Consider the following 21,874-nt stretch of genomic DNA (forward strand, 5'->3'; position numbering starts at 1 on the left):
GGAGCTTATGCACATTACCACAGATATAATGGTGCACATTGTGTCACATGATAGATAACACACAGTATCTCAAGCTGTGCCTTGAGATCAAAGAGTAAATTCATCCACTATACAAGGAAAATGTGTTCAAATCTCAAAATCCTTGAATCAGCACAGAGATTCGCTCTCTGAAAGCTTCACAGATTGTTTCTTTAAACATTTATCCTATTACACCAGCAGAAATATCCAAACAGTTTTTTTCACATTAAATAATCAATGTATGATTGCATTTTAATGAATGTGATCTTATTACAATCATAGATCACGGCCTTGATTCTTGAGTCTTTAGAAAACTCCTTTTTAACTGGCAACGATCCCTGAATTAATTTATGGTTTCTCTTCACAGATTTCTACTGAAAATTAAAAAAACATCCAACGGTATAATTAGAGGATTTTAATTGACACAGACACAACAGGGACACTTACCAAGTTCTCCAAAAAGCTCTACTCCTAAGGCGGCGTAGATGAAAAACAGCAGCATGAAGAGCAGGCCCAGGTTACCCACCTGTAACACACACACACACACACACACACACACACACACACACACACACACACACACACACACACACACACAGAGACACAGACACAACACACAGACAGAAGAACATGCACATGTTTTAAACCATTTGAAAGCATAACAACAACATAGTGTCTAGGTTATATGTTCTGGCTAAGCTAAATACTCTAAAACATAGTGCACAAGATGTGGTTTTCAGAAAATGTTGCATCTTCAAACAACAACAGACCAAGAAGTCACTGATATTGGGACCTGTGATAAATCAGTCGTACACTTGCTTGAGGGTAATTCAACCTTGAAATTCTATTTAAGTCAGTCATTTCTGAAACAACTAACCGCAAGACAAGAATGTCCCCAGATCAACAATCCACTTTTTTTTTTGTCATCCTTTCAAATTGAAAATTCAAACACTGCCACTAAACAAACTGGCAGGAGTTCAAACACGAGCTGTAATGGCCGTGCATTAAGAAAGTCACATAGGACTCCAAACTGTTTCTAGCATGCTACTCCCACATCCTGCTTACTCCTGCACACCACGGCACAGCTTCCTCTGAGACCTTGATACGACTGAACCCCTGATGCTGTTGTGCATTTCTGAGTTTGGGGTTTTGGGATTTGGCTCGGTTCCACCACAAAACAAACCTTCTGTTCCCACAACTTAACGGTGATGATGATGTTCCGCGCTAAACACTCAGGGCAAAAAACTCTAATCCCATCACAGGGAAACAAAAACCCAGTCTCCTATTCACTGTTTGACACCGTGCTGCTCCACCGGGGGATGAGAGAAAAGCACCAACAAATAGTTATAATTATTCTCCATGTGCTCTAAAGAGAAGTTTATATCACTCCACCTGTTTTTCAAGTGGAAAGCTACGGGAAATTTGCAGTTGTCTCTCGTGTTTGGTCTTGGAATAGTGCATCAACATTACGAATATGACAGAGCCTGTTCTGAAGAGATTACACACTGCAGTGTAGACAGAGTTTATTAAAGGGGCTGTTCTCAGTTTGAAGCATGGTTTGGCAGGACTATCTATAGTGAGGTCTAGCTGTAAAAAAAACATTCACGGTGGAAATGAATGTTTAATCATAATACCTGGGGAAGGCTCTCAGTAAATAGGAGCCAAGCTGTGATTGGGATTGGAGGGAGGTTAAACTAAATTGAACCAAAATGAGATTTCAGAGCCACCATGTCTTTTATACTCGGGGGGGGGGGGGGGAAAATAAACACCTTTGTTTAGATGTTTTCTCCTCTCCTTTGAAATCCACTAAAAACTCAGAGAGAATATACTATTAATCACTACTGCTAAAGGCGCTGGAATAAATGGCCTGATATGATTCACTTGGTTAGTCTACAAAGGTCAATTCTTCACTTTAAGGAAGAGCTGCAGAAAGTGGTGAAAAAAGAACAAAATATCTTCATCCATGTAACACAATGGAAGTGTTTTGCAGTACCTACATTATTGAGATATTAAAGTTAGCTTTTTATGTAGACAAATACACTCCATTACACGCAGAACAGTCTGATGAGTCCCTTTGGACTCACAGTAATGGAGGCTATTGCCTTCCAACCTTTCATTTAGATTATGTAAGGACTCTTAATGCCACTGTTCTGGGGTTTGTCTCAACTACATCTCTTAAGTTAGTGCTATTCTGCCCTGTGTGCTTAACAATCTGCTCTCTCTAAAAGCGCGAGCTGTCCATGGATTGTATTGTCGTTTGTAAATTTGATGATCTGAGGTGAGACAGCACAGGTGAAAACATTGGACTTTCACGTACAGGTCAATTTTGAGTCTTGGGGCTATTTTGCTTACATAATTTTTTCAGATGAGTGTAAAAACCCTAAATACACATTAAGGTGTTTGTTGTTATGTTAGCAGATGGACAGATATTGCGATTACGATGTTACTCTAAATAATTATGGGTGATTAACTTTTATATCACAATAAAAAAAAAAATAGAAAAATCATGACAAGGTGGCATTTCTCCTGGTATCCACCATCGCTGCAGCACTACAAAATTCCATTAAAACACTGTTTTGTGACATACTACCTTTATATAAAAATTGTCGTGCTTGTGACTTGGATATTGCACTTAGTCATGTTGACATTTTGATTATTTCGTGATTAATTGTGCAGCACTACACGATACAATCACCACTGCCCAATCACTGCTGCAAATTCTCTGACTCCAAACGATGACACCGGTGCAGGCTGGCAGCGCTCGTGTCCGGGATATTTTGGACTCATTTTTGCAAAGTGGGAGGAGGTGGAGAACCATGACCAAATCAAATCAAATCAAATCAATTTTATTTATATAGCCCAAAATCACAATCGCATTGCCTCAATGGGCTTTACAATCTGTACAGTGAACAACATCCTCTGTCCTTAGACCCTCAATTGGAGTGAGGAAAAACTTCACATGTTGATGGGAAAAAAAACCCTTTTAACAGGGTAAAAAAAAAACACAATGGAAGAAACCTCAGGAAGAGCCACAGAGGAGGGATCCCTCTTCCAGGACGGACAGACATGCAAAAGATGTCGCGTGTACAGAAAAGAGCAACAAATCACAGTTCCCATCTTTATATGTCAATGATTTTAGTTCAGATTTATGTTTTGGAAATGTATGCAGATTAGCCAGTGTTTAATTAAGACAGTCTCATTTTGCATATCTCAATACAAAATGCATATAAAAACTTGTAATACAAAAACATTATTTTCGTAATATAAATAAGCAACAAGGGAAGTTTAATGGTAATATCTATTCAGGGGGGTCAGGATTTTGACTCTAACTCTAAAATCGATCAAAATGAAATCACATTCAAAAGCAGGATTCTCACAGTATTTTTTTTCCCTCCACCTGCACCTACTTGTACACGTCCAGCGTACATTTTGAGAGGGAAAAAAAAACAACACAGCGAGTTTACCAGTAGCCTGCAGCTACACTGTAAGGCACTTCTCCTGTGGCCATGAAGATGATCTGAGATGTACCTGGGGTAAATTTTTTACAGCGATGGAGATGCTGAGTATCTTCTCTTTTTCAGAGATCCTTTGATTTGTTTAGATAGAGGGTTTACTCGGGACTGATTCAGACAGATTTTTTTTTCATCTCGTTATTTTTGTTCAATATTAATTGAGCTTGCCTAACCATAACCTGTACAAAGCCACCAGGATGGAGTCAAGTTGCTGTTGTTAAAAAAAACCTATACTTTTAAAGAAATGTAAATGATAGCACTCATAAAAGTCCTAAAGCACAAATGGCATCCCATGTGGTGTCCACATCTGCCTTAGGCTATTCTGGAGGTTACTAAGCCATGGAGAAGCGATGAAACAACTGGCTTGACTTTAGTGCCAACATGATGTAAGCTATTAGTGTAAGTAAACGGTGTGTTGCAGCCATTTTACACAAGTCAGCGAGGAGAGGATAATGTAGGATGCTCGTGGGTTAGAAGACTTTGTCGTTGTAAAGACAAACTATAAAAATAAATTTTCTCCCAACATGTCAGTGAGCTATTAAGCTTATTCACCCATTTAGTCTGAGTGTTTGGATCCTTCATTACATCTCCATGTCCTGTCAAGGCCTATTAAATATATACACAGCTTCTCATCGCGTTTCATCTCTTGAACTATTATTCTAGCAGACATCTGTCCCCGTGTGCCCTGATGGCATTATTCATATTCCTTGCCTTCTCATAACAATATCTGTGTATTCGTCTGCTCCTTTGTCCTCCTGTATCATGAAGCCTTTGTTGAAATGTCAATACTGTACTCAATATCCTATGTGATGTAATGAAGGAATGTTGGCAGCTCGCCATTTAATTTTCACAGTGAAATATAGCAGAATATCACCTCAGGCTAATATCTTGCCAGATGTAACGCTTTCACTCTCACTCTGTCAGTACCTCAATATGCACACACACCCATACGCAGAGAGAGAGAGAAAGAGACCTCCTGGAATTGTTTAATTAGCCCCAGTTTTAATTACCTCCCCTGGTGCCCTTGGGATAGTGCAAAGGGCTCAGTGTTAATGAGAGGGGGATCAATAGTAAAGAAAGACAAGGAATCTGTTCTCCCTCACCTCTGCCTGCCCTCCTTTCACCACACCACCTGTTTCCCTCTGTTTGCTTCATCTTACTGTTGATGGTCAATGGGTCAGACTGTGTGCGTGTGTGTGTGTGTGTGTGTGTGGCTGCACATCCATAAATAAGGCTCTACATTAGTGTCTGCATCAACACATCCTGTCTAAACAACTGCTTTCCTTTTGAGGAATTGTTCAACATTTGGGGAAATATGTTAATGAGAAGATTGATACTATTACATCTGCAGTAAATCTGTAGCTGGACAGCACAGCCGGTTAGCTTAGCTTTATTTCATCCATACGTATTTGTTCAGATTAAACAAGCCAGATACATTAGTAAGTGGGTTTAAGAGATTTGTTACACCGCACCGTGAGGTCACCCACTGGTTTGTTAACTATTCTTTGGAGCCAAGATCCTGTGGTAGCTTGTCTATCATAAGGTCGCCCTGCCCTAAAGCACAACCCTCTTTATTGTCTATTTTACTCAAATGGGACCATAATTCAGAAAATTAACATCATGCTGTGTTATAGAAACTTACCAAAACTAGCAACCATAAACTCATTAGTTAAGTTTTCACTGAGGTAATAAATCAAGTGAGAAGAAGCGTCATTTTTTCATAGGCTTACATACAGTTTGACTTCTGCAACCAGTACAGGTTGAAGGCACTTCCACATTGGTTTTACTTTCACAGACCGTAAAGCTCAGACCATATTTTCTACAGTCAACGCTTTAAACTGAGCCACGCTAGTTGTTTACCCTTCTTCCAAGTCTCGATGCTAAGCTACGCTAATAGGCGTCTTGCTCTCAACTAACTCTAAAGCTACATCAAACGATTTCTCTTTGCATTCACAGATACAGTAATGGGGATGTCAGCATTCCAACAAATGCTTTCACAAAGACATCAGTTAGTAGGTTACAGCAAATACAGCTTTAGGGAAATCCCTTGATTAATAAACATTGACTCTTGATGAAGGCATGAACATGAGGCTGGATAAACAAAACTAAATACTGACATTTAAATATAATATAAATAATTTTTTTTCCCTCATCTCCTTTTTATCCTTAATTCATGACATTAAGCTTCAAAGCAAACATGCACTACTTCCAGACACAAAGCAGACTGAGCAAAGATGCATTCTGGGTATTTTGACACTGGGACGACCTAGAAAACTGTCTGACTCTGAGGACATTTCACCACCAAATGAACTACAGAATGCTGTAAGAAGCTCCCACTGTTTCTAGCACACTGTGGCCACAGCGGGAGTCTGGGTGCTCTCCATGGTGCTGAAAGTGAAAACAAGACAAGCCTACTATGTGTGTATGTGCGCACATGTGTTGGTGTGCGAGTCTTCCAGCCTGTGGCATGAATGAGTCATCTATTAGAGTTGCCTACAGCCCAACAGAGGAACATAATAAGAGGGCTAGTAGCACTCTGGCTATTGAATGGAATCGCAAAACTCTCTGTGGGAATGTGGAGTGTGAGTCTGTGAGGGGGAAAAAAGGGAGAGACAGTGTTTGTCACTGTCAGTGTGTGTGTGTGTGTGTGTGTGTGTGTGTGTGTGTGTGTGTGTGTGTGTGTGTCGTACCTGAGGCAGGGCTTGGACCACCGTATCCAGCAGGGCTCTCATTCCTGTCGCCATTTTCAGCAGTTTCAGCACTGTGTGTGTGTGCGTGTGTTAGAGAGACAGAGAGAAATTTTAAGTGTGGCCATTAAGGGGGAAATCCCTCAGGTTCAATTACAGACTAAATGGGAAACATGAAACTGTGTAAAGGTCAGTTTTTAATTTACACCCAGTCTAACACACACACACACACACACACACACACACACACAAGAACAGCCCTTTAGACCTGAGCTGCTATGCTACAGCTAACTGGCCAGTGAAAGTTGAGTACAGGCTCTAGAGTTAGATTTTAACACACCATTAACATCAAGTCAATATTCTAGTTCACTGAAAGCATTTAAAGGAAGTAAGGGTGCGATAGGGCTTGTGAGTGAGTGTGTATGTGTGCCTATTTCACATGTGTAGCGCGCGTACCTCGAGCTATCCTCAGTACTCTCATGATCCTGATGATAGTGGGGTTGATGGGCAGGGCAGCACTGATCTCGATCTCCTCCAGGGTGATGCCCATCACTGACAGAAGCACAATGGCCAAGTCCAACTGGTTCCACCTAGCACAAGCACACACACACACACACACACACACACACTCGTGTGATGGAGGAAGGTGCACAAGGGCATTGCAACACACATGCACACAGAAAAAACAGAAACACACATACATATGTCACATACAGATGATCACTTGTTGGCGAAGTCCTACACTCAGGGCTCTCTAAAAGGTTCAGGGCCTAGCTATACAAACAGGTACTTAGTTAATTATCCATCACCTTTCAGCTCATTGATCTCTTTTATGATCCTCACATTTCTACCAGTGATGCTACAGAGCCTCATCACCAAAAGCCCTTAACAAATCCATCATGTGCGGCAAAATGCTTGTCATACAATCGTTTGAGCGCAGATGGGAAACAGATGTTGCCAAATCAGATGCATTTGTTGAGATCAAAGAGCTTGAGGCAACCATATTAACCGCATCATCTGAGTTTTGGGAAACCGTTGACCTGATGCAAGTATTCCACCACTATACCATGCTTTTATTTGCGTGTCCTTTATCGCCTCATGTAACCGCTTCAGGGGGTATTGTAGCGCTCATTCATCTCCTGAGTTTTTGGAAGACAGTCAGTGGGTTAACATCTTTTGTGAAACCACAAAGCTGGCCCTAAAGCTGTGCAGTTTTCATGGAGGATGCTAAATCAGGTGCACATCTGATCCGCGTTCACAAAGCGAGGCACCCAGAGTGCTAAAACATTTGCCACTGCCAATCCATTTGTCAGAATGCCTGCCAAACTCTCTCATTTAAATGCCAATGAGAGCAGTGTATCAACCGCCGCCCGTGACTCATTATCATCTTGCACATGATTGTGTTTCCCTCTGTTGTTCGGGCCTGCCTGGGTCCCTACCTCTTTTTCACATATTTGTTACAGGCACGTTATCATCTGAGGTTTCAGTGATACAGACCCTCAAAGGGATGGTTTGGGTTGTTTTTTTTTTAAGTGGGGTAGGAGCACTGGTAAGGAAGCTTCAGTAAGCAATGTACTTAACCACCTAAAAAGAAAGCCCACACTATATTTAGAATGTTTTCACCATTTTACCTTGCCTGTAAAACAGCTCTCTCTAATGGGACACTGAAGCCATAATAACAGTGATTTTACTTTGCAGAATGAGGGAGTTGCTACTCAACTGCTGCCTCGATCTGTTAGTTTGGGTTATTATGTGACTTTGGTGAATCCGAACAAACCCTTAAACAAAACACCGAAGTCTGGAAGCTTTGAAGTAAGCGATATGACGGCTTCAGCTCCCCGGCAGAAGAGGCTGTCTGAGGGCAAGGCAAAGCGGTGAAAATATTCAAATATTCTTCAATAATACTGTGGGGAGGAAGAGAATTAACAGCCACTCCTTTGACCACTGCTCAAGACACACCTTAAAGCAGGTAGCCTTGTTGTAATGGATATAGAAATCCCAGCAGTGCCGAGTCAAAGCGAGTCAAGCCGAGCCAGCACGCGTAGGGAAAAGACCCATTTCTGGGGATAATTACCTTACACAGCCCTACTTCTAGCAAACAAAAGTATCTCTTCAAGGCTGAAGATGGCAGCTCCCTTTGTTCATATTTGCATAATAATGTTCCTTAAAATCACTTTAACACATCAGAGTCAAAGGAACAAACTAACCCACCTGATAAAGATGCACCCGATACTCATCCAAAGGCACATTTAATGTGGACTTTCATATCTCCTTGACTGCCTCAAACCTTTAAATATCAATACATCTACAGTGTACACACACACGCACATGCACACACACATACGTACCTGCAGACTTACAGTGCACGTTGACACCACCTACTCCATTGACCCATTTCTAAATCTGACCCCAGCCTATAAATCACACTATGCACAATGACTGTTCACGGCTGTTGCTGACACAACATAAAAAGAGACAAAGTGCCAGCTGGTAGGCGCCTGATAAATTCTCTCTATATCCGCCCATCTCTTTTCTCATTTCATCGCTCATTTGCCCTTTTTCTTTGATCAGTCCAGCTTCCCCTCCTATATTTTATCTGATTCTTCCTCAGCCACCTCATTTCTCTTAACAGTTTCTCCTTATTCTTCTTTCTCTCCCGGGAAACCAAAATAGGTCAATGACATTAAAGTACCATCAGTGTAATATAAGCTCCCGAATCTGTTTCTGCCTTTAATTAGCCACCACACAGCCCTGAAAAGAATAAGACATCAGTTTCGTCGCCGTGCACATCTAGGTGAGTGACGAATCAATTAGTCTGAGCTCGGAGTGAATGAATGTGGGAGTACAGAGGTGTGTTTCTCATGGAGGTCAAACAAAGGTGAATACAGTGAGTCGGAGAAATGGAAAGCACAGTAGTGTAACCAGCAGAGAGCGAATAAGACAATTCATTTTAGTTAGTAGAATGATACTGCGGCTTAACACCTTCTTTTTTTCAATCTGACTCATATTGTATGAGATCAATAAATGACCACAAAGAAAAACTCGACTCACGAAAGAACTGTCATATCCGTTTCAAAAGCTTTATGAATAAAATTACATTCATTATGTTATCCACAGAATTCTGTCTGTCAGAAGTGGAAACACAAAATTGGCGTGGAAACAGCTCCATTTTTGATTTGACATACTAGTTTGAAAACACAACAATAAAATAATTTAATTGGAAAACGGCTGTAAAAATGGAAACGACGTGGAAAAGGATCTTAAGAAGGACATCATTTGACGGAAAATTTCTATGGATGTGTGCTTAGCTCAGCTGGTACTTTAAGTGCTATAAAGGAAACCATAAGTTCCACTGTGTACAATAACGGGTTGAAAAGGAATTATCGTTTGTACTTACATTTTGAATTAACTTCATAGGAAATGAAATAAAGGGAAGAAGGCTAATCACTATTGAGGTAACTGTAAATTCTTATGTCTTACTGTGATAATGAGGACATTTCATAGAAGTGAACATTTTCAAATCGGTATTTTCCCCACAATACGTGAGTCAACTTAATAACAAATATTTTAACATGTTTCATAATCCTCTATGTCGATAAAGCTGTTATCCTCTATTCCATTTAAAATTATCAAAGCAAAAGGCGGATTTGTACAGCCATTACACTTTGAACTAAATAACAGTTTATTATGGCACTATTTATATTAGACGTTATTTCAGAAGATTATAGCATGTGCCTGGAGCCCCGATAGTCTTTTTTTATGCTTAATTTTCACATCAAATAAGAGATAAGTGACTGAGTTGAATAGACAAAAACATAGGGTAACTATTTTGAAATGTAAAGCTCATTTTGCAGTAATCCAAAGGGTGCTTGTGTTTTCAGAAAGGAAAAGCTGATTGACAATCATCACACAGGTACAGTACAGTCTGCCTCCGGACAGCAGATTAACAAATCCCACAGCGGATGGATGAGTTCAGCACTGACACCGAGCTGTCAAGCTGCATTAGTATAGTGCTACAAATAAACACGGACATACTTCCATGGGAGGCAGAAAGGGAAGCGCTCTCATACACAATCGCACTGCCAACACACACTGTACCTTTCTTTGAAGAAGCGGCGAAAGCCGAAGGCGATGAGTTTGAGTACTGATTCCAACACGAAAGTGGAGGTGAAGAAATAGTTGCAGTACTTCAGGGCGAGATCCAGAGACTGTGGAGAGAGAATAAAAAAAAAGGGGCATGTGTGTTTGTGTGTGTGTGTGTGTGTGTGTGTGTGTGTGTGTGTGTGTGCGCATGTCCAATGGGGAGTGGAGTATCAGCAGGGAAAACAGGTACATTTGGAAGTGTTCCCATTGTTGGTAGAGTAAAATTAAGCATGCCAGAGGCAAAAACAGAGCATCTTCAATTCATAGCAGCACAAACAAACACACACACACACACACACACACACACACACACACACACACACACACACTCACACACACACAATGTCCCCCAACAAAAACAAATTCTTAAACGAAATTGTATTTGCAGCATATTAAAATATTCCAGAGACAGTTTTAACATCCAGCCCAGCTCCACGTTGCTGCAGAGACTGGAGATTATTTTCCCCGGCTGTTGTCTCCTCTCATAAATAGAGCTGTGGCTTCTAACAAGTGGGAGGCTGCCAAATGTCAGAAGCAACAGCTGACGAATACGGCCAAGACCTGTGATATTTATCTGATGCCCGGTCAGTTTGAGAAAGCTTGCTCCATTTTAAAAGGTCAAACGGGCATCTTATCTCAAGGATAATCACTTCTCCCCTTCACGAAAAAAACACGATGAGAACCTCCATTCATCACACATGAATGGACAGATACGTGTACTGTATGGCTAACACCACTCTGACAGCAGCCCACGTCAAATCAGCAGTGCAATCACAGGTCCTTTGTGCTGACTGCAGTTACTCACAACACATGCTACTGTTTCATGGTGGTGGAACAGTCAGTGGTTTCACACACTGTATCTTTTTTAAGATGCGGCTCTTTGGGGAATGGAAGGCTTTATGTAAGGGTTGCAGTCGGATTTGACAGCCATATATACTCTGCAAGGTCCATCTCCCCTTTATCATCTAACGTACATCCACAGACACAAATACACAACTGGACCTGCGCCCCCTGCACTCCCAAGCATTAGTTCCCACACTGCTATACAACCCAAATACATACATGATACACAAATAGAGGTTTGCACACAAAGGTGAAAATCTTACATGAGGTTGATTGTAGTGCTCTAAGGACATGGTGATGACGTTGATGCAGATGATGAAGGTGATGATGAGGTCCAGGTAGTGGTTTGTGCACAGTGTGTGGATCATCAGGCGCACTTGGCCATAGCTGGAATAGTAGGGCAGCTTTTGGGCTTCTGTTGATAGAAAATATATGTATATATATATATATCTTTAAAATATATTTTCAATCAGAAATTGTTGTCAGTTAAAAAAACAAGTATGACATTATCCTATCTTAGATGTGGTAGGATTGTCACCATCACCCTGGTAACCAACAAAATGGATAAAAAGCATGTCCTGGCCAATCCAGAACTGTATATGTTAGAGAGAAGAACATAACAGAGGCAGAAATGCATATTTTGAGCTGATCAGACCACTGTTGCTGGAGAGTGCTTTGCTTTTATCAATCTACAGGTTGGAAGCTTCATCCCAGCACTGTCCAGCACCCAACTCTTTTTTTCTGCCAGAAATAAACACAATGTGGACACTGGGCCCAATATGTTTTCTGCAGAGATTTATAAATAAAAAACCTTCCATTGATATCATTATATACAGTGATCATTCAAACTTTCAGGCTATTGTAAAAAAATGTAAATTAAGACTAGTCCAAACAATTGTGCAGCAGATCTTTTTTTTTCTTCCAAAAACTCAAAGCTTTGATCGCGCTGGAATCACTATCAACAGAGAAAAATGTGAAATTGTAGAGAACAGAAGCAAGTATGACACTTGTTGTTTGTGTGTTTATTGTTTTCTGTCTGTCTGTCTGTCTGTCTGTCTGTCTCTATTTCATATTTCTTTCTACAGCACACATTTTCATCAGTATTGATCAGAACTCACATTGCTGATAAAAAGTGAATCATGTATCTGAGTAACAATAGGGGATGACTGAGCTATTCAAGCCCCCTTTTCAAGCCCTTTGTGTTTGTATCATTATATCTTGTTGCTTTAAAAGTGTGTCATTATTTCCATCTGATCGATTGTAACTTCATAAATCTCTTCCTGCCTCTTCTTTCATATCATACCGCTCCTTTGTATCACTTTATTTCAATTTAACGCTTCAAACGTTCATGTGCCTCTATTTCCTATTTCTTTACAGACTTTCCCAATTCCACACTCCTTTGCTATGTGTCTCCTGTCATCCCTCTCTCTTACTTCTCCTCTTCTTTTCCATGCGCCGCTGACGCTTCTCCTCCCGCCTTTTGGCCTCCTCCACCTCTTGGTGCTGTCGGCACTTGTGAAAATTCTCCACCACCACGCCGACGAACATGTTGAGGACGAAGAAGCTAACGATGAGGAGGAAGGAGATGAAGTACAGCAGCATCCATGGGTTGTTGTTGGTCACCGGCTGGGGTTCAAGAGGTTGATGAGAGGTGAGGAGAAAAAGATTTAACCTGATAAGATCTTACCTCAAGTTTTTTCTTATGTAACACTTTTGTTATGCAGTTGATGTACCTGTTGGTCCACACCCACAGCATCAAGACCGTGATACATAATGTTGACCCAGCCATCCTTGGAGGCGAGCACAAACAGGGACATCAGAGCCTGGAAAATAGCGGGCAGACAACAGAAAGGAAAACTGTTTATCATGCTTATCCAAAAAAAAAAAAACCATCAAATTCTGTAACATATTCTTATACCAAACGCGATGAACACCAGACGTGCAGATATAACACATGTGACCATTACCTGTCCAAGGTTGTCAAAGTTGTACTTATGGTGGACCCACTTGTAGTTGGCTTGCAGACAGTCAGACTTGTTGGTGATGTTTTTGACATCGGGGCCGAAGCAGTAGAAGAACTTGCCTTTAAACAGCTGTCAGTGGAAGAACAATAAGACCAAGCTTTTGATGCTTTCTGACTACTCAGAAAAAAGACAAATAAGCCTTCGTATGCCCCCCCCGATGAGATGAAAGACTGCTTATGAGTGAAATAATGAGGCGGTCAAAGATCCCAGGATGAAAATGTTGTGCAATGATGAAAGACTCGGGAAGACAATGAGGGTTTACGTAAGAATGAAATGCAAGTGTGCCTCAAAGCTATTAAAATGGAAAATGAGGGGGAGAATTACATAAAAACACATAATTGGCAGGAAACCATTGCAAACACAAATAGATTGTGTTATTTACAACAATTTCTGTGAAATTATATAGTTGATTTAAAAATGTATGCATGCAGTGTGTATCATACATACCTGCACCCCAAGAATGCCAAAGATGATGAAGAATGCACAACAGATGAGGACAATGTTGCCGATGGGTTTGAGGGAAGTGATGAGGGTCTCCACTACCAGCTTCAGACCCGGAGCTCTGCTAATCACCCTGAAGAGAGGAGAAGCAGTGTGAACACAATAAGAAACAAATATAACAAGGGAGTAAAAACTGGAAGTTCATGAGTATGTTTTGCATAATACTGTCTGTCTTCCTTAAAACTCCCTGTCTATATATTTATATATATATATACATACATACATACACACACACATATATATGAACTGTAAATATATTTTTTTAAATCACTGGTCTTTGTTCCATACCTAAGAGGACGTAATGTTCTGAGCAGCCTGAGTACTCGAAGCACGCCCAGGATCTTGGCCCCACCCGCCATGGACACGACAATGTCAATCAAAGACACGAAAACCAGGAAGCCATCCAAAATGTTCCAGCTGCTCCGCAGATAAGCCTGTTCACCCACGTACAGACCCATGGAAACCACCTGAACATGAGAGGAAAAAAGGAGGTGACGCTGCATACATCAACACACCACGGACTACACTTGCGATGTAGCATCTTGGCAGTAGAATTCCACCACATCTGCATCAAAATCAAAAGGTGAAAAATAACAAGGTGACACTAAAAAGCAAGAGGATGAGCGATGAGATACATATAAGAAAAGTCATCAGCAGCTGTAGGTGAACAGGCTGATGACCCGTGTTACACACTCAACCCCAAACACACATGTACGTGAGTGCACATCTGCCAGAAGACACAAACACAAGAACAGTAATTGATACCTGTGGTTTAAAAGTGACACAAACACACACTGACACACCACGCATCACTACAAAGAGCACACAGGTAACAGTGTGTTTACTGCAACATCCAACGGTGCAGTAACAATGTCCCATTGCCTTTATATTTGCTTGTAAAACGTTTAATGTGAAGCCATTCCACACATGATAGTATTCCACTCCTCTGTGGCTTCAACAGTGAGGCTTTGATGTCGCTCAGGAATTGTAATACATATGCACGCAGCTGGATTTGGTTTGCAATGACGAGCAGCGGTGGAAGCACCACCTCAGCCTGGACAAAAAAAAAAAAAAATCTGCAACTGACATTTGAAGCTGTTTGCCAAGTATCCAGTACAGCTTCAGAGGGACTGTGGGGGTGAGCGTGCAAACACATCAAGATGGTTGAAAGATGGGCGCTTGGCAAACATCTTAGGGTCTAAATGCCAAAATGTAAACTGAATGTCTAAAACTTTCAACAAGGTATTGACTTCACAATCTAATACCTGTGCGGGAAATAGCGGTACTTAATCAGACGACAACAATACAATCATGAGAACTACTTTTACAGAGAGTTGCTGCCTCACAAAAACAACCCTCGAAAAACTTCTGTGACATGCTGACCGATTCCTCCACCCTGCTGTGCTGTGCTTTTTATGTGGCTACATCTTGTAGACAGCACTGAACACTGTGGTGGAGTCTTATGGAGAGAATAATGCCACATCAACAAACACACATCAACACACATTACAGGACTACATGAGGTTCAGACAGATAAAAACACTGGGGGAGACATGCACGGCTCGGCCAGGGGGCTGACAAGTCTGCGGCTCCTTGACGGGCGGTGATTGGTTAATAATTGATCGCGGGAGTGCATAATTGATGGCACACTTGTGCCAGAGCCTTTTGCAGAGAATACAGAAACAGTGGCGAAGAGAGGGAGAGAGGAAGGAAAGAAAGAAAGAAAGAAAGGATGGAGAAAGACCAAGTCTGAGCAACCAAAGTGATGAGAACAGTGGGATCTTAAGGAAGTGGAGACACTTAAAGACTTAAAAAAGAAACCCTAAACATCAGCGAGCACAGGAGGAAGGAGAGAGTGCGGGGGAGTGCTGGAGATGGACTGCATCCATAAGAGAAGACTAGCTACTAATTAATGACTTTGCTTAATTGCTCTGTTCTCCGAGGGAACGCGGGAATTGCCAAGAAAGAAGGGCAGGGAGCGGGCTGTGGGAGCACTGAGGCGAAGTCAATTCGGTGACAGAGACAAACAGGGAGACACGGGGAGGAGACGGACACAAAAGACACCTCTGCGTAATACCTGCACACTCTACACACTCAGGACTCTTTGGGGAGTAATAGAGAGACAGACTGTAAAACGTTACCTTGAGTGTCATCTCGCCCACAAAGATGGCCGTAAAAATGTAGTTAGAGATTGTGAGGAAGACTCTTTCCTGCACGGACAAACAAGAGAGAGAGGCGTTGACAGTCAGAAGGAGAAGATGGCGCAATCAGAGAACCGTACTTATTGCACCTTCAAGAGAAAATAATTGATTCATCCCAAAAAGCTATCACACAAAAGCTGCACAGAGAAGAAGAAGCTTCAGCACACAAGTGTATAGATACATTTCAAATTGACTTACCAAGCTGCCCTGTAGTATCTTGGGCCTCTCCAGAGCAACTGTGATACAGTTGGAGAAGATAAAAGCCAACACCACGTAGTCAAACAGCTTATGGGCTATGATGGACTGGCACATCTGTCTAAACCTGGAGCAGGAGGAGAGGAGTTGAAGATGGAGAAGAAAAAGAGAAGGTTAAATTGGCATCACAGGTGTTATTACAGATACAGTTCACCCCCAAATCAAAATAATTATATAATAATTAAAATATGATGGAAGTAGATGGCAATCAGCTTGTGGTGCTCACCAAAAGAGTACATTTGATAAACTTATCAGCGCTGTCTCTTTCCAGAAAACACGACCCTGTTACTCAAGATAATCCACAGGCCAAAGGTAGGCATCATGTAGGAACTATTTTCTGTCTGCATCGAAGCGCTGTAGGATGCACTCATTTACTTATAAGAGAGCTAAGGAAAATAGTTCCTACATTAAACTGCTCACAACAAGGCCGGAGGGTTATCAGGTCAAAACAGGTCATGCAAGAGACATTACTGTTGAATTGTTCAAACGTATTTGAAGCTGATTGCCATTTAGTTCCATTATATTCATGAGAAGGTAGACATTTCTCTGGACTATATCTCCAAAACTTGACAACTGGCACCAAAACAACCTAGATGGATAAATAGCACTACAGGCGAGAGTAAAAATATGTATCCTTGATCGTTGGGCTTAACCTTTTTCTCTAAGCCAAAAAGACACTGACAAAATAAGGAAAATAACACACAGGGGTAAGGGCGACGCTCTGTCCAAACACAATTTATAAACCACTTCCATCCAATCAGAATTGGGGCCAAGTTCCTTGACAGTGCACGGGAGCTCCCTCACATCTTGGTGGGTAAACGGCCTCATTCAGCCCTTGTTTACATCACTCCTAATTCAAAACAAATTACATTAACAACACTCTCAGAAGCAGAAGACTCCTGAGTACAGAGCTCTGCGGGGAGAACAGAATAGAGGGATGGGAGAGAAAGGAAAGGAGTGCGAGTGAGAGAGGAAGAGATGGGACGTATAAATACTGAATATGCATTTCAAAAACTTAGCATGTGACACTGAGTACTGCCAAAAAGCAATTAAATATCTTTGCTGTGGTGTTTATTGGAACGGATGAAAAGGAGCAGATTGAATAGGAGAGGCTGGTTTATTCTAAAGTATTTTGGAACAAGCACGGAGACATTTAGCTGCCTTTTATTAAAAAGAACTCAGTCTATTCAAACCCTTCCTCTGCAGAGTGTAACACAACATCACTACAAGTTAATGCACAATTTAATGAATTGCCCACGGTATTACATTTACCCCCTGAGGCCTGTTTCTGGCTCTCTAACAGGAGGGGAGAAAATATCCTTTTGTTATTTGGAAGGTGGCAATCAATACTCTAATGTAGTCCTTCTCTGAGGAAGCTCGGCAACCCGTCCTTGCTATTGATGAGGTTGTGAACAGAATCTGCCCACCCGTCCTTGGTATTGTTTCGATGAGTTACGTCCTGTGGCCAGCCGATAATGTTTATGATTCTTTTTGTGACAAAAAAACCCCCACATTCTGAGTAAAAACACACTTTTTTGATGCAATCGCTCCATCACTAAATGCACTGGATACAACCCATTTTAATTAAGAAGAAATAAAAGCGACTCACTTGTTCTGCGGGGAGAACAGGAAGACAGACCAGTCCTCTCTGGTCTCACACCAGTCTGGTCTGTACACTTCTAACATTTTCTGGATGCGGAAGCACAAGCTCTGCAAGAAAGAAACACAAGGTCACTCTCATCACGATTTCCCAAAGTGATGTCTGGAAATCGCTTCTTTTGTCCAACCAGCAGTCCAAAACCCAAAGACTCATTCACGATCATACATGACAAAAGATAGCAGCAAATTTTTACATAAGAAGATGAACCAGTTGAAAAAAAATGAAGAGAAACGTGTAACTGATCATCAAAATAGTTGCCAACTGATTTGCTCTCTGTTGACTAATCCATTAATCGTCTAATCATTGCAGCTCTAACGATGGCGCACACGAGAAGAGCCTGCACGGCATGCAGAATGCAATCATGCGGTGAATACATAAAGACACAGAATTGCAAGGCTCCCAATTTAAATTATTTACGAAAGTGAAACACTTCTATAGCAACAGCTCGGAGCATCTTCCAACATTACCATCTGTATAGCTCTCTCCCCTGCTGTCTAAATAGTCCTTTCTAATTAACCTTGTTTCTCTGGTACACAGACTTGTTTACAATGAAAACAATGGGTCTCCCATGAGGCCCAGGTGATGGGGAGTGCAGGCTTTATACAAAGCACTTGAAAATCCTACACAAGAGAGCAGGAGATTATTGCATGTGTAAAATCTTGTACTTTAACAAAAGAGCAAATGGTGTGGTTATTGAAAATCACAAGGCTAGCTTGTTCTATTCAGATGCTGATACGCCGTCTTATCTGCATCTGTGGAATTGGACTGTGTGTTATAGGATAGTCGTGTGATTGCATAAGCTTACTTCACTTAGTCACCAGGCTTTTCCTAATTCTATTACCGTCTAATTCCCTCCCTCCCACTCACACTTACATAGTCAATGTCATCATCCATGTCCTCCCTATCCTTGCTGCGAGTGTTAACCGCCGGGAAGACGTCAGCCATCAGCTGGCTCTGAGGGTTCGGCCCTCCAGCCGGCTCAGCCGGGTGTCTGGGAGGAGGCTGGAGGAGCTGAGACAGAGGAGTCTTCCCATTACAGTCTTGGTGCACCACTCCTAATCCACCAAGACTGTCGAGCCCACCGCCACCACCTCCACCGCTGATTACCATCCCCCCAGAGAAGCTCTTCTTCCTTTGGTGAGCATGGAGCGTCATGGGGGGCAGCAGGTGGTGTGGTGGCAGTGGACGGTGCGGGGGAACTGGGACCTGCAGCAGATGGGGCAGTTCTAGCGATAGAGCTCTGCGGTCCCTCCTGGGTACAAAGTGGCCAGGCAGCATAGGATGGGGAAGGTGAAGAGATTGTGGAGCGACAGCAGGAGGAGAGAGGAGAGACTCCTCCTCATCCGTGTGGATGTGGGCCAGGTGGCGGCGAGGGGATGAGGAAGCACGGGGACCCCGTATACGAAGGCTTCCTCCGACCACTCCCCCGAGGCCTCCCAGGCCATAGCCATAGAATGGCCTCGCAGAGGTGGGGGTAAGGGCTGGACTGGTAGAGGGAGATGAGGAGGAGCAGGGGCGGCATCCTCCCAGGCTGTTCCAGCTGGAGCGACGGGCCCACAAGGCCTGTGGATGGGGAGGCAGTGGGCGGCCCCAGTTGTGATAAGCTCGCCCTGGGTACTGAGAAAGAAAGACAGAGACATTTCTTCTATCACCTGTAATTCTGAGCTAAAGTCTGTCTGGATCCAGAGACACGGTGACGGCTACATTTCATACTAATGAACAAAAAGAAGAACAGAGCAATAAATTATTCACATTACGTGACACTTGGAAGTACCGTCTATACAGTACACGCTTAAACTTTTAGTCAACTATGTGACGTGGCAAATTCAATCATTTTAGCTAATTAAATGTCATTAATTAAAATAAAAGAAGCTATTGCTTGTTCTAGACGCTATAAAGCTGCTGAACTCTAATGCTAAATCAATAGAGCGCTGTGCAATAAATACACAAGCAATTAAGCACTTTAATTCTTACTGATTGTTTTTTCAAGCTGCTGTTTTGTCAAATATATAGTCAAATGTGTCTTTGACATTTTATATATAAGTAATAAAATGAAATAAGGCATTTTCGCTGTCAGGGTGAAACAGATACTGTCATATAGGCCCGAAAAAGACATGCACAAACATTCAGAGGTCTGCAAAATTGCAGTGAGTTTCAATAATGTTGCTGGGTGCCTCAAACAACATCAAGCTGCCAGGAGACTGCACAAACTGCACTGCAGACAGTCAGAGCATCTCTGGATGAGTTGTTGCGCCCAAGATGCAAGCTGGGTGCCATCTAGGCAGAGTTCACAGGCCAAGCGACGATACTCTCCCTGTTGTGTCCCTGTTGGTACAACCCCTGTCCTAATCACCACAGTGCCTGATTTGGTCTAAATGAACCAGAAGGCATGTAAAATCTTTGAAGGCCTATAATTGCTTATAATTACCTTCACACTGTTCTATCAAAACATAGTAAGTGGTCAGTCAATCAAGAACTAACAGCAGCTACGTATGTAGAGTATGTACTTCTTTCTCAGCTTCACTAATGACAGTCATGTTCACTCACCACAGCCCTCTGCTCTGCCCTGCCAAGAGAAATAACGCTGTTCTTTCTGGAGCCAAGAGCAAAGGTCAACCTCTCTCCTGGATACAGACCCGGGGGCAGAGGGGCCAGATCCAGGTGCCCATTTGGGGTTAGTGTGCAAATCTTTGGGTCTGTAGGAAAGAGGGAGTGCAGAGAAAAAGATGGAGGAAAGGAGCGAGTGGTGAAAAAAGGGAGAGAGAAGGATAAGACAGCATTAATAAGACAGCATTAAACAAGTCCTCCCTTACTTTAGTTAATTCTATTCTGTTGCCGCCATGCACACCGAACTTGGTACTCTATATCAATTTACAACATAATGTCTTAAAATGTTGTTACGGCGAGCTCAGAGAGGCAGAGGAAGGTTTAATTTACCCTAAATCACCTTACAGGTGCCTGAGAGGAGCTCGTAATGGTGAAAGAGAGAAGTATCTGCCAGTGGGTTGCCCATTCTCGAACATATATTTTTGTTGTAAAGGTCTCAAGGTACTATTAACATTGCAAATGTGCTTTCTTCTTTTCCAGGTAAAATGACATTTGAAGGGCAAATTTTGCCTAAGGGGAACTCTGATCAGACATCCAGAGAAACTTCCCTGATGTGCTGCTTACAGGATTGGTGTGGAATTACATATAATGGGCATTGCATAATCAGATTACATAAAAACAATTTGCAACAATAAACCCCCAATCAAAGTTACATTGTCAAGGATTACTTGATCACATTAATCTTACATCTTTAAAATATGGCATTTTTAAAACAATTAAACTTTTTTTCATGAATGTCAATATGCAGAATATGTTCTGCAAGTAAGTTTTGTTAATGGTGACTTAAACGTACTACAAGGAACGTTTAACTTGTCTTAAATTAAACTGATGCCTCTATGTAACCTACATAAGCAAACAGGACCATCAGTGAAAACTCTGGCTATTTCTGTGTAATTATTATGGTTATTCTTAATGCCTTTCATCATTTTTTTTTTTTTTTATGATGGAGAGCCATCCATGAAATGAGGAGTCTTTCAGCCTGAGGAAACAACTGTTCTGTAGTCTGGTGGTACATTATGGCACTAAAACGAAGTTTACTTTATTTAGCTTTGTCCAACAGAAAAAAAGGCTCACCAGAATCAACCATGTCAAAAAAATAAAACACAATAACAACATAAAAATACACAACTTTATGTTGTGTTTGATTCAAAAACAGCAACATGAACTTACATAAAAGAAACAGCCTCCTACATATAGCAGAATACACACAGTACAGCGGCAGGTTGTGCCAGTACTGTTTTTGTAAGGGTAATTAGATTTGACTAAATGTAAATGGGGAATATGCATAATGCATTGTATTTGCACAGAAAATGTTTTAAGATGTTTCAAAAGAAAAAAAAGAATATTTGTGGACATTTTTGGTTGCATGCATTCGCTTAGTATGAGGCGCAATACTTTCTATTTGATTTTCTATTTCTATTTA

At 41.7% G+C, this 21,874-nt stretch overlaps 1 protein-coding gene across 7 annotated transcripts in view; it reads right to left on the reverse strand.

Annotated features, from left to right (window-relative positions):
- LOC115575830 (voltage-dependent T-type calcium channel subunit alpha-1I-like) overlaps positions 1-21,874 on the reverse strand; it is a 168,227-nt gene that overhangs the window by 21,604 nt on the left and 124,749 nt on the right. For all 7 annotated transcript variants that reach the window (XM_030408188.1, XM_030408186.1, XM_030408185.1 and 4 more), the window contains 15 exons: positions 20,392-20,540; positions 18,718-19,461; positions 17,794-17,894; positions 16,128-16,251; positions 15,870-15,938; positions 14,017-14,195; positions 13,675-13,801; positions 13,171-13,296; positions 12,937-13,026; positions 12,637-12,829; positions 11,467-11,618; positions 10,316-10,425; positions 6,674-6,807; positions 6,221-6,291; positions 466-544 (listed from right to left, as the gene is read on the reverse strand). In XM_030408188.1, the coding sequence (XP_030264048.1) occupies positions 466-544; positions 6,221-6,291; positions 6,674-6,807; positions 10,316-10,425; positions 11,467-11,618; positions 12,637-12,829; positions 12,937-13,026; positions 13,171-13,296; positions 13,675-13,801; positions 14,017-14,195; positions 15,870-15,938; positions 16,128-16,251; positions 17,794-17,894; positions 18,718-19,461; positions 20,392-20,540 (2,448 nt within the window). The remainder of the gene's footprint in view (positions 1-465; positions 545-6,220; positions 6,292-6,673; positions 6,808-10,315; positions 10,426-11,466; positions 11,619-12,636; positions 12,830-12,936; positions 13,027-13,170; positions 13,297-13,674; positions 13,802-14,016; positions 14,196-15,869; positions 15,939-16,127; positions 16,252-17,793; positions 17,895-18,717; positions 19,462-20,391; positions 20,541-21,874) is intronic.

The sequence above is a fragment of the Sparus aurata genome, chromosome 23 (assembly GCF_900880675.1).
Source record: "Sparus aurata chromosome 23, fSpaAur1.1, whole genome shotgun sequence".
In the NCBI taxonomy this organism is placed as follows: Eukaryota; Metazoa; Chordata; class Actinopteri; order Spariformes; family Sparidae; genus Sparus; species Sparus aurata.